The sequence below is a fragment of the Schistocerca serialis genome, chromosome 4 (assembly GCF_023864345.2).
Source record: "Schistocerca serialis cubense isolate TAMUIC-IGC-003099 chromosome 4, iqSchSeri2.2, whole genome shotgun sequence".
In the NCBI taxonomy this organism is placed as follows: Eukaryota; Metazoa; Arthropoda; class Insecta; order Orthoptera; family Acrididae; genus Schistocerca; species Schistocerca serialis.
Window position 1 is genome coordinate 678,924,600 of NC_064641.1, and position 14,349 is coordinate 678,938,948.

General features: G+C 39.2%; 1 protein-coding gene across 3 annotated transcripts in view; it reads right to left on the reverse strand.

Moving 5' to 3' along the window:
- Window positions 1-1,491: 1,491 nt before the first annotated feature.
- Window positions 1,492-14,349, reverse strand: part of LOC126473164 (uncharacterized) — a 125,721-nt gene continuing 112,863 nt past the window's right edge. For all 3 annotated transcript variants that reach the window (XM_050100037.1, XM_050100038.1, XM_050100036.1), the window contains one exon: window positions 1,492-1,909. In XM_050100037.1, coding sequence (XP_049955994.1) covers window positions 1,707-1,909 — 203 coding nt within the window. In that variant the 3' untranslated portion in view covers window positions 1,492-1,706. The remainder of the gene's footprint in view (window positions 1,910-14,349) is intronic.

Below are 14,349 nucleotides of genomic sequence, written 5' to 3' on the forward strand. Positions count from 1 at the left end.
TTAACAATTTGGTAGGCAAATTAATTTATTAATTTACAATATAAAAACAGTTGAAATAATTTTTTTTTCTCTGACCAGCTTGCCAAGTATGTGACACCAAGTTGAAGTGGTATTGAACCAGAGGTACATGAATTTCAGGACTTGCCAGGAACACTGTCTGCTAATACTGTCTCAAAAATTCCTTTGCACAAGTAAAACGAGAAGAACCACACTATAATTGATGGTCTGGCTCAAGACATCGAAGATTTTGCTATCAATAGGTATTCTATTTCAAAATTTCTGAGAGAAAAAGACTACTAAAATCAAGAAACAATTTAAGGATAAGAAATTGACGGCTGATTGCATTTATTGGAATGGTAAATTACTATTACCATTAACAAGTAACAATACAGTAGAAAGACTTTGTGTGATTCTTTCAACTAGTGGTACTCAGCAACTTCTTGAGTGTCTGCTTTGTGATCATGGATTGGGAAAGAGCAGGTTTTAGTCTTATGGTAAAACAAAAATTTTTAACACAACAGCATCAAATATGGATAGTTGTAGAGAGGCATGTGTTTTGGTTAAAAACTTTTTAAATAAAGACCTCTTGTACTTCCCCTGCAGGCATCACATGCATGAAATTACTCTCAGAAATATTTTTGAGGAAAAGATGACTTACAGTAATATAGGTCCAACTATAACAATCTTTAAAAATTTTCAAAATGTGTGTCCCAGAATTGTTAATAAATTTCAAACTGGCATTCATTGTAAAAAAAAGTTAATGAAATCTTGGATTGAGTAGAAGAAATTTGTAATATTTTTATTATCCGTGTTTATGTCAAAACACAGTTCTCTGGCCCTTCTGCAGCCAAAGCAGCATATATGGAGTTTATTTATGGTACCTGTCTCCAGAACCTGTTGCATTTACATTCTTATCTTAATTTGTTTTCTGATCCAAAATTTAAAATGGTCAATACAATGAACCATCAGATGCACACATCATACGAACATATTAAAAACGTTCCTAAATCAGTCAAATCCGAGACATCAGCAACACTGGGATCAAATGTTTTGTTTCTAATAAAATGAGACTGTTCTCTACCAGATTTGACTTGTGTGATGAGTTTCTTAAGACTGGTCCTTCATAGTGGCATGAAAATAACTTTATCAACTCTCTACACCTAGTCAGTAAACTGAAAGCTGTAAATGATGTGGCAGCACGAAGTGCAAAGCTCATGGAGGACTACAATAAATTATTTTTTAAAAAAATGTTCAGTTTTTCCAATTTGGTGGCCAGCTGTCAAACATAATGGGATAATGGGCATAGAGAAAAAGTCTGTTTGATGGAGACAGTGAGTGATCAAAGTGCCCCAAGAAAAACTGAAGAATTCTGTCTTATGGTGGGATGTTTTTCAAATGAACCTGCCTCATTAGATGACTGACCAGCACATTCATTATAAATTGACTCCAAATACAATTTTAGTATTTGAATAAAGAAATGAAACACACAAATTGCAAAAATCAAGTGTTTATTAATAACAACATATGTGCAATAATTATATAAAGTTAAATGTAGATAAGTTTATTACAATTAGATCTCTCAGTGTATGAATTTTGAGTATGTGATTCTATCATACAATCATTAAAACACTTTCTATGCAATTTATTATTTGATGATTATGTACAGAAAATGGCTTATGGCTTGAAAGGAAGGAAAAAACTAGTTTTTATCTGGAACTAGTATTGAATGGTCTAATATCAACAACACGATAATTCATTTTCTTTCCTTTCAAATGAGGTTCCAGAGAGAAGTTAGCTGCATCCTTCAAACACCAGTTTTGTCTATTGCCACCCTTTATAAGGTGTTTGAAGGAATCCCAAACTCTTTTCTGAAAATCTTCATTCCTGATGAACTCCTGAGGTTGGCAACCTGAAAGTTGGGGCAGAAAGATCAGGATCTTTAGTACTAACAATTACAGGTATCATAAACAAATAAATGTCCATTGCCAGGCCACAATATTATCTGCAGCTTACCATTTAAATAAAATACATTCTATTATAATATGAATGCCCTCCCTACATACTTTGCATACAATCATTTAATTTAAATCCAATTCCAAAAGTAATTGTAGCTACTGTTCCGTTACAAAAATTATAAAAAAGAAGTAAAACACAAATTGCTTTTTTAGGACTACAGAAATTCCACACACATAAAAAAGGGCTGATGAAGTGTGCATTGTTTGTGTGTGTTTAAGCACACAGTTTATTATATGATTAGGCCAAAAGTTAACATCATCAGGCGATTCAATATTCCTTGCAAATATATATCTGTGAACCAGACTTAGTGGATCTGCTGTTTTGAAGGAACACATTTGATTTGCATTCCATGCTGCTTCACCTGCAACACTTTCACCTTCTGAAATATCATCTATTATCTCGTCTATGTCTAGAATATGAGCTGTAATAATGTTATCAACCAAACTGAGTTTTAAAAGTGGACATCAATGGAATTCTTTGCAAGCTATCAGCCAGGCTTCATCAAAGATCATTAACACGGACGTTTGCCCCTCCATATGTCTACAGCAAAAACTATATCCACTCAGCCATGTAAACTAGCATGACATCAGTAAAGCCCTGATTCTTTTAACAATCAAACTGTCACGTATAAAATAGCTACAGACATCTGATTACTTTACAAGTGAGTTATTGTGTTACATGTGTGACATTAAGCATGAAAAAGTTTGGAGAAGGTCTGAAATTATGTATGAAGTTCATTGGAAGACACTAAGTGCTCTCATTCTCAAATAATAGATGAATATAGCCTCAGTAATTGATGTGCCATGAGCTACACTGCCTCAAGACAAATAAACAGTTTCTAACTGTAATACTTGTCATACTACATTTAACTTTTAATATAAGATTATACCTCTTAATTAGAGATTATGATGGCATTTTACATTTTTAACTTCGATCAGTGATTATATGAAACACGGAAAATTAAATTTTTGTTCCCCCTGGAAGCTATTAGATAGTCTACCTGCAACTGTGGACCACAAACGATGAACCATGAATTGGATTAGCCATTTAGTAATATAGCTATCCTCAAAAATTCCAAGGGACTGATATACACATTTTGTTACTTGCCCTTCTAGGAACACTTGACAATGATTTAATGTTCCACATCCCAAACAGCTGAAGTAAAACTCAGATTATCCCGGAGATTCAGCAACTTCACAGAATCTGTTGTAGAAACTGTTATAAAACAATTTTGTCACATTCAGAATTCCTTGATCCACGAACTGAATTTTGCTGGTTGTGATGAGAACAAGGCAAGCAAGTTTAACATTTTGCAGAGATTCATCTTTCCGGTGGGCAGGAAAGTTGTCTGCAAGAAACACAATCCTGCAGTTTTCTTTCATATTGTGATGAAATGCCTTCAACCACGTCACAAATTGTAGTCTGGGCTTCCAGGCTAGATGATGATTCATGAGCTTGCTTAGCAGTTTCATACATTTTTGAAGCAACTGAAATGACATGAAACTTCAATTTCTCTATATTCTCAGCATTAGCACAAGCTAGTACTGTTGTTCTGTCTTTTTTGTGATTCCCAGCACGTAGAGTGTAAGTTTCCAACACCAGCTTACAATATAGTCCAAATTTGCCTGCATTAAATATGGCACGACTTTCATTCTATTCCCTGTTGCCTACTGTGATGCCATTTTTCCAGGCTTTAACATAATCTTTGTTCATGCATTTGGCCACACCACTGATAGGTAAATAATTACAGTGTGTCACTTAAGCAAGGTGAGCCACCCCATAGACACAGTAAAATTCACTGTTTTCACATTACTCACAATTTTTAAAGCCTTGGCTTAAATTACTGGTCCACATAGAGTAATTGACACAACCCTTGTTGTGTGAATTGAATTAAAATGTTTTCCAGCTCAGCACGTCTCTCAGCTTTTATCTTCTGGCACTTACTTCCTTACCAAACAATTTGTTAAAGGTTCTCTCGTTTTCTAATAATACCTCTCAATGTCAAAGATGGTCGCCCGAGATGCTGGAGTTGTGTGCATGAGGTGTGCTTGCTTGTGTGTATGAATGGTGTGTGTCTTTTTTGCTGATGAAAGCCGTGGACAAAAGCTTTATGTAAGTGGCTTTTAATTATGTCTGTCTGCAACTTAATGTGCCTTCTTTATGGTAAGTAGTTATCTGTGTTTTCCTACACTGTTGAGAATAAGTACATCAGAGGAACCAATGACTGAGGAGAGACTTAAGCCTCATGAAACAGTCCAATTTTACTCAGCCCAAAATATTATTTTGGTTGTATTAGATTACAGAATTGATTTTATTTGATATTGCAATATAAAAGGCAGGAAAACTCAGAAAGGAAAAAAAAGAGGGGGGTAGGGCAGGAGGAGAAGTGGTTGAACATCTTTCTGTGGATAAAAAAGTCAAAATGAAGAGTGACATGAAATTAGAAAGAGGGAAAAGGAGTACAAAATTATGAAGCATTGAAGTAGAAAGTAAAAGTAGTGTGGAAGAAATTGCATGTTGCAAGCAACACTTAACTTTTAAGGAGAGTTATAGTTAAAATAAAATGACTTCATGAATGAAAATTTGCAGTGGTAGAAGGCAATACTGCCTGCATGCAGGCACCATGCTTGACAACATTCTATATGTTTCAACAGACGAGGCAACATGCAGGCATTCAGGACCTGAGGAAAAACTGTGATGCACCAAGTTTCAGCATACTAGTTGGGGCCACAAAACAAACTCCTGTGACAGAAATCAGATCACTTCACTTCCATTTGCAAAATAATACAGATGAAAGGTCATGACACACAGGATCCATTTCAGGGAAGATGGAATTTGTTACAACACCCGAAAATGATGCAATTTTATTTATATACATCACATCTACATCTAATTGTTTCACAGATGTCATAGAATAGGTGATGTTGATCCACTGGAGGTGTACTTGAGAAGGAAAGCCGTGCTAATTAGGGCAGTGGCCAAGTGATAGAAGATGTATGTTCTGATCCTGGAGAGATTCTGTGTGCTTGGATTCAAATGGCACTCTGGGTAACATTTCTTACTCTTTGTTGGGAGCATAGTCTTTACATCAAACACAACAAACTTTATTATGAGCAATGAAAAAAAGGGGGGGGGGGGGGCAGCAATGTATACTTGATGACACGTGTTTCATCCACAACGCAGACTGTATAATTATATAATCTCTTTGAGGGCATGTGACAATGAAATGTGACCATATTATTGCTGGAATATCACCCCAACCCCCACCCAGAAAAAACCCACATCCTGAGCTCCCCTCCCCCCCCTCTCCCCCCGCCCTCCCTCTCCTCTCTCTCTCTCTCTCTCTCTCTCTCTCTCTCTCTCTGTCTGTGTGTGTGTGTGTGTGTGTGTGTGTGTGTGTGTGTGTGTGTGTTTTTGCTAAAGGCTCACTTATTTTGTTCCTGTAATTGTAATCATCGCAGTGTGTTGGATGATATTCATCACATAAGTAGGGAAAGCAGAGAAATCTTCATCATCAAGCACACTGGGTGCTTGGTGTAACAACCCAGAACATAGCTACAGTGCAGAGCCATAACTAGGGCTCAGTCATCAATGACCTGCCTACTCAGCAGCAGCAAGACATTTCCACATGGAATACTGTGCGCCAATGGCCTGGGATGTTGACTGACCTCTAGGAAACTTGATCTACTGCCATGTGACGACAGATAGACCTTGATCATGCTGGTCCAGAATTAGACACTGGGTGATGCTGCGACCTGCGGCAAAGTCAGGAGACATCACTGGCTGCCTTGTATCTGTAGCAGAGCCTCATTCAGAACCCTGGCCACCACTGCTGGCTCAGTGCCCAGCATGCCAGCAACACTAGGCCAGATGGCTGCCTCCCTGACAGCGTGTGGATGCCGCATTCCACGTGCTGTGTCCACCTTGCCTGCCACTACAAGTGGAAATATTATAAGCTGATACCAAACTGTACCAGATATGATGGTGCACCTGAATGACTGTTCAGTTCTATAGTGATTCAAATGGGACAGCACCATAGATGAATAGTAGTGCAGGCTTTTGATTTTTGCTTGTTGGATGCGTTCCCTTGGATATCTTTGTTATCTTGTATTCTTATACTCATGTAGTCTTGCCTTCCACTAAGTTGAGTTTAGACTCAGATGTTGTTGTTGTTGTGGTCTTCAGTCCTGAGACTGGTCTGATGCAGCTCTCCATGCTACTCTATCCTGTGCAAGCTTCTTCATCTCCCAGTACCTAATGCAACCTACATCCTTCTGAATCTGCTTAGTGTATTCATCTCTTGGTCTCCCTCTACAATTTTTACCCTCCATGCTGCCATCCAGTACCAAAATTGGTGATCCGTTGATGCCTGACAACATGTCCTACCAACCGATCCCTTCTTCTAGTCAAGTTGTGCCACAAACTCCTCTTCTCCCCAATTCTATTCAATACCTCCTCATTAGTTATGTGATCTACCCATCTAATCTTCAGCATTCTTCTGTAGCACCACATTTCAAAAGCTTCTATTCTCCTCTTGTCTAAACTATTTATCGTCCATGTTTCACTTCCATACATGGTTACACTCCATACAAATACTTTCAGAAATGACTTCCTGACACTTAAATCAATACTCGATGTTAACAAATTTCTCTTCTTCAGAAACGCTTTCCTTGCCATTGCCAGTCTACATTTTATATCCTCTCTACTTCGACCATCATCAGTTATTTTGCTCCCCAAATAGCAAAACTCCTTTACTACTTTAAGTGCCTCATTTCCTAATCTAATTCCCTCAGCATCACCCAACTTAATTTGACTACATTCCATTATCCTCGTTTTGCTTTTGTTGATGTTAATCTTATATCCTCCTTTCAAGACACTGTCCATTCCGTTCAACTGCTCTTCCAAATCCTTTGCTGTGTCTGACAGAATTACAATGTCATCAGCGAACCTCAAAGTTTTTATTTCTTCTCCATGGATTTTAATACCTACTCCGAATTTTTCTTTTGTTTCCTTTACTGCTTGCTCAATATACAGATTGAATAACATCGGGGAGAGGCTACAACCCTGTCTCACTCCCTTCCCAACCACTGCTTCCCTTTCATGCCCCTCGACTCTTGTAACTGCCATCTGGTTTCTGTACAAATTGTAAATAGCCTTTCGCTCCCTGTATTTTACCCCTGCCACCTTTAGAATTTGAGAGTATTCCAGTCAACATTGTCAAAAGCTTTCTCTAAGTCTTGTTCCTCCTGCCACCGAACTTCACTAATTCCCACTATATTTAAGTTTAACCTATCCATTTCCCTTTTTAAATTTTCTAACCTACCTGCCCGATTAAGGGATCTGACATTCCACGCTCTGATCCATAGAACGCCAGTTTTCTCTCTCCTGATAACGGCGTCCTCTTGAGTAGCCCTGCCCGGATATCCGAATGGGGGACTATTTTAACTCCGGAATATTTTACCCAAGAGGATGCCATCATCATTTAATCATACAGTAAAGCTGCATGCCCTCAGGAAAAATTACGGCTGTAGTTTCCCCTTGCTTTCAGCCGTTCGCAGTACCACAACAGCAAGGCCGTTTTGGTTAGTGTTACAAGGCCAGATCAGTCAATCATCCAGACTGTTGCCCATGCAACTACTGAAAAGGCTGCTGCCCCTCTTCAGGAACCACACGTTTGTCTGGCCTCTCCACAGATACCCCTCCGTTGTGATTGCACCTTTGGTACGGCTATCTGTATCGTTGAGGCACGCAAGCCTCCCCACCAACAGCAAGGTCCATGGTTCATGGGGGGTGGGGTGGGGGGTTGGACTCAGATGTATTTCTTAAAGGCCAAAGGGCTCGCACTCAATGTAATGCAGTCCCATGCATCAAGTCACACAATGCAACTTGTTGGGCGTGTCAGTGGGTAGGGCATTACGTTGGCATTTGCCAGGAGTGCATCTAACTTAGACATGGGAAACCAGGGATTCTAAGAGGACTTAGGAATAGGCCAAAATAGCCATAAGTTTCTCTTGTAAATAGGAATTTTGTAAGTACTGTAAATAGTAAAGTTTAGGTAACAGATTAGAAATGCTTTTAGACTGAACTTATATGTGAATAGTTATTGGGACTTTGCACATTTAGTAGTAAAGGTAAATGTAAACAGTGGTAGTTCAGCATTGACATGGTCTGCACAACGGAATCAGATGGTTTCCTGTCTTCGTATTATGTGACTCTGACTCAAAGCAGCAATATGCTGAGACACCACATGGATACAAGATGAGCCATTGGTCCTGGCACCACCAATTAAACTGTTCCATGTCTGTGAGGACACTGTGCACATAAATGCAGAGAATTAGGCTTAGATATCTGTAGTGTTTTAACACTACAGAACGTATTGAGTACTAGAGAAAATTTTGTATGTTTTTGAAAGGTGTATTATGGGCATAGGAGTGTAACTGCAAAATGACCTGCCTACCCAGCAATAGCCAGATAATTCCCTGCAGTCGATATGGTGGTCATAGCCTCCATCACAGAGCTGGCAATGTCCTAGCCAGCAATGTCCTAGTGATGTGATGGCTGGCAGTGTCACCATGGAGATGAACCCTATACTTTAGTCTGTGGCACATGTGGTTGTGCCATTACTCTACTGATAACATTTAGACACAATGGTTGTAGAGTCATTCAAAGAGAGCCTAAACTCAATAACACTGATACACCCCAGTCATACGATAGAATTAAATGGTGACTTTAACCTGGCCAGTATTGACTGGCAAAACAGTGCACAATGTACACTGTATGGCAACTGACTCAAATAACTGGTTCTACAACTGATATGCGAAAGAAATATTTTAGCTGTCCTAGTTATTAAAAGACGTGATTTTCTCAAGAATAATGAAAGAGGGATTAGTGACTGTGAAGCTATTACAGGAAGCTGATCATGAAATTTGGGAGTGCATTTGTGTTAGGTCAAACTGACTGTCACTCTCAACTTATTTGAAGGATGAAGTGAGAAAATTTAGTTCAGATCTGTCATAAGTAGAACAATTGTGACCAAAGCTGAAAGATGTCATCAACTGTAGTCTGGACAAGTACTTTCCAAGTGAAGGAATAAAAGATGGTCAAAAGACACCCAGGTTTAGTAATATTATTTGGAGAACATTGTAAAAACAGAATTGTTACTCCCTTATACAAAACAGGCTGCCAGGATACTGACAGGAAAAAGTTAATAACAATTTTTTCATCTCTGTAAAGTCAATGGATATGCCCAAACCTTCCATTCAATCTCTCATGTATTTGTCTGACGTCAGCAGACAAAAATTCTCAACAAACTACAATGTGACAAAGTGTGTGTGTGTGTGTGTGTGTGTGGAGGGGGGGGATAGAAAAGTTCTCTGTATCACAGGCCTTAATCTCAATGTAATGTTCTGAGAACCCACATTCAGATATAAGTCAATAAATCTATCTCTCACATAACGAACTTTTCACATGATATAACTACAATATCAAAATTGGAGAAATTTGGGCAAATACATAAAGATACCAATTGTGGTATCGGCCAAAGAGTGAGGTGCGAAATCGAGGTTGGTAACTCACAATGCAACCACAAGAGAAGATATTTGTTGCAAACCGCACCAATGAATGAGCACATCAGTGTATCAATGCCCAGAAATGTTTTGCTACACCATCACAACCACTTTTACTTAAGGCCTAGAACAGTACCACTCAGCCCAATCCAACATCAACTAAGACAACATGGTTGACAGCTGTAAACATAAATAAATTTTCTATATATAAAGTATACAGACAACCATATGCATATTTAATGTAAAAAACCTTGATCAGGTTTCGATACACCAATGGTATCTTTGTCAGAAGGAAGTCACATAAATTACATGATATTAAAATTGTAAACATACATGATGAGCTAAGGAGATCAAATCAAATAGGCTGCAAACAGGTTACAACAGATACAGCTACTAATGTCTGCTCTTTTAACAAGCTGTACCTATTGCAACAATTTTCACTGTTTCCTTGGAGGACTTCGTCATATTTTCTACTGTTTAACTTGAGCTCCTTCACTCATCATGTATATTTACAATTTTAACATGTTGTATTTGCTCCTGCTATTTTTCAACATTTCCTGGAAAGATTAATGGCAAAGGTCACTTCTTGTACAAACTATTGGATGATATTGTTGTCGTGAGGTCATATGTCAACATTTGGCAAATTTAGACTACTTGTTGCAAGTTTTTTCCGTGGTTGGTTTAACGTGCAACAAGGAAAAGTGCTCTTTCTTCCATAAACATCTTGACTGATTTTGACACATAATAAATGCACATGGAATTCATCCTGCTACTTCGCACATCAAATATCTGCTGGCATCCCATAACATTAAGGATCTCCAAGCTGCAATGTGGAAGCTTATCTTTGACATCGAATTCATTGCCAACACTGCACAAATTGCTGCTGCACTGAACCAAACGTGCCAGAAAAATGTTCCTTGGTGTTCTTTCAGGAACTTCAGAAATTAAAGCATGTTTTATTAAGCCATCATTGTTTGATGCATCTTCTTACAGAACTGGAGCTGTGCTTTCCCATACAATTGGTTCTCCTGGTAGGTCTATCTCTTTTGCTTCAAAAAACTCGGTGCAGAGTAGTTACAGTCAGCTTGAAAAAGAGGCATTCACCATTATCCTGGTGTTACCAATATGCGCCAAAATTTGTACTGGCAGAAGTTATATTTGATTACAGATTATCAGCCTTTAATGGCCTTGTTCAATCCTGTTCCATCACAGACAGCACAAAAATTGCAATGTTGGGCTTTAATATTGTCTAATTATCAGTATGAGTTGTAGTACAAGCACCAACATTTGAATGCTCACTTGTTTTGGTTACTGGTCAGTACTGACACAGCATTTGATTGATATGAAGAATCAGGTTTTCAAATTTGTACCCAGTATTGTGAAACTCTTCAAAATTTTTCTCTCAATTTTTGGTGCATAGCCACAGCAACTGCTGCTGACCAGCTCTTCAGGTTGTTCTGTAAAATGTGTGCCACTGGTGGCTGCATGGTTTGAAATAATTTCCCCACCAAATGGTGCATTGCTATTTTTCCCATTGTTACATGCTATGCACAGTCAGGTGTTCAATTTTTGCATATGGGGAATGCTGATGGATGTGTTCGTAATTCCTCACTCCGTCAGTGGGAAGTTTTTCCTTTATTGGATCAACATCATTGGGGCATAGTTTGCACAAAGCAACGCTAAACATCACTGTACTTGGCAAGCCATAGATGCTCGGATTGAACAAATGACCTCTCCTTGCAATATTTGTGGAGACCATCTATCAGCAATATTTGTGGAGAACATCTATCAGCAATATTTGTGGAGAACATCTATCAGCAATATTTGTGGAGAACATCTATCAGCTCTGCCCCAATGCTGTTTTGAATTGCCATGCCTGTCCAGACCATGGCAATGCATGCAAATTGAGTTCATAGGTCTGTTCTGGAACATGCGATGGTTGCTGGTGGTAGATGGATATATTAAATTTCCTTTCGTTGTCCTCATGACATCCACCACTACTGCGAGCACAGTATCAGCTTTGTTTTCTATTTTTTTTGTCTTGAAGGTCTTCCTAAGGGCATCGTCTCAGACAATGCACCACAATTTATGTCGTCTTCCAGTATGCTATCTGTGTGATCACTGTATTAAGCAGAATTTTACATGAAAGCTATTGTTAAGTGTACTCTTGAGTGAGAGGCTTGTATTTTGTGTGTATCAAGAGCTACATTAATGTTCAGAGACAGTTTTAAATACTCATGTCATTCCTGTGGAAGTGGATTGTACAGTTAAGTAATTCTTCTTATCAGTGTTATTATTAAGTGAAATAATATTTTGTGTGTTATAGTGCCCATACGTTCTTCTCCTGGAGCAAAACAAAGAGCCCACCATTGTACTGATGAGTGTATTTTCGTCCAGTACAACACCAACAATTTTTCTTTCTGTGTTTCTGCTCTGGATGGAACAAGAATGGGGGAAATGTTTCTGATACATCATTTGCCCAGTGCTGCAAACCATACATTGGCTTGTGGAGCACGATAACTGACTATTAACTTACAAGGTAAAATTCACAAATGAAAAATTACAACCGATTATAAAAGTTTTACAGCAAATGATCATGGTAATAGAAATGTATTAAATATAAATCACCATTTTCTTAAGCCTGTGATTTTTTAAAGGAATACAATGAAAGTGAGAGGGATGTTGTTGGTACAACAACAAAGTTAGGAAACTACTGCGAAAGCAAAGAGAGCTCCACTCCAAGTTTAAACGCAGCCAAAACCTCTCAGACAAACAGAAGCTAAACGATGTCAAAGTTAGCGTAAGGAGGGCTATGCGTGAAGCGTTCATTGAATTCGAAAGTAAAATTCTATGTACCGACTTGACAGAAAATCCTAGGAAGTTCTGGTCTTACGTTAAATCAGTAAGTGGCTCGAAACAGCATATCCAGACACTACGGGATGATGATGGCATTGAAACAGAGGATGACACGCGTAAAGCTGAAATACTAAACACCTTTTTCCAAAGCTGTTTCACAGAGGAAGACCGCACTGCAGTTCCTTCTCTAAATCCTCGCACAAACGAAAAAATGGCTGACATTGAAATAAGTGTCCAAGGAATAGAAAAGCAACTGGAATCACTCAATAGAGGAAAGTCCACTGGACCTGACGGGATACCAATTCGATTCTACACTGAGTACGCGAAAGAACTTGCCCCCCTTCTAACAGCCGTGTACCGCAAGTCTCTAGAGGAACGGAGGGTTCCAAATGATTGGAAAAGAGCACAGATAGTCCCAGTCTTCAAGAAGGGTCGTCGAGCAGATGCGCAAAACTATAGACCTATATCTCTTACGTCGATCTCTTGTAGAATTTTAGAACATGTTTTTTGCTCGCGTATCATGTCATTTCTGGAAACCCGGAATCTACTATGTAGGAATCAACATGGATTCCGGAAACAGCGATCGTGTGAGACCCAACTCGCCTTATTTGTTCATGAGACCCAGAAAATATTAGATATAGGCTCCCAGGTAGATGCTATTTTTCTTGACTTCCGGAAGGCGTTCGATACAGTTCCGCACTGTCGCCTGATAAACAAAGTAAGAGCCTACGGAATATCAGACCAGCTGTGTGGCTGGATTGAAGAGTTTTTAGCAAACAGAACACAGCATGTTGTTATCAATGGAGAGACGTCTACAGACGTTAAAGTAACCTCTGGCGTGCCACAGGGGAGTGTTATGGGACCATTGCTTTTCACAATATATATAAATGACCTAGTAGATAGTGTCGGAAGTTCCATGCGGCTTTTCGCGGATGATGCTGTAGTATACAGAGAAGTTGCTGCATTAGAAAATTGTAGCGAAATACAGGAAGATCTGCAGCGGATAGGCACTTGGTGCAGGGAGTGGCAACTGACCCTTAACATAGACAAATGTAATGTATTGCGAATACATAGAAAGAAGGATCCTTTATTGTATGATTATATGATAGCGGGACAAACACTGGTAGCAGTTACTTCTGTAAAATATCTGGGAGTGTGCGTACGGAACGATTTGAAGTGGAATGATCATATAAAATTGATTGTTGGTAAGGCGGGTACCAGGTTGAGATTCATTGGGAGAGTGCTTAGAAAATGTAGTCCATCAACAAAGGAGGTGGCTTACAAAACACTCGTTCGACCTATACTTGAGTATTGCTCATCAGTGTGGGATCCGTACCAGGTCGGGTTGACGGAGGAGATAGAGAAGATCCAAAGAAGAGCGGCGCGTTTTGTCACCGGGTTATTTGGTAACCGTGATAGCGTTACGGAGATGTTTAATAAACTCAAGTGGCAGACTCTGCAAGAGAGGCGCTCTGCATCGCGGTGTAGCTTGCTCGCCAGGTTTCGAGAGGGTGCGTTTCTGGATGAGGTATCGAATATATTGCTTCCCCCTACTTATACCTCCCGAGGAGATCACGAATGTAAAATTAGAGAGATTAGAGCGCGCACGGAGGCTTTCAGACAGTCGTTCTTCCCGCGAACCATACGCGACTGGAACAGGAAAGGGAGGTAATGACAGTGGCACGTAAAGTGCCCTCCGCCACACACCGTTGGGTGGCTTGCGGAGTATCAATGTAGATGTAGATGTAGATGTAGATGTAGATGGTACAGTGATCAGAGAGGAGGAAGTACATAGCAAAGAATGTTGGTTTGAAGGACACTTATGGTTGTAAAGGAGGAAAAACATACTTACTGTATTTACCCGAGTATAAGACAACCATGATTACAAGATACACACTCTTTTTCAAGAGGT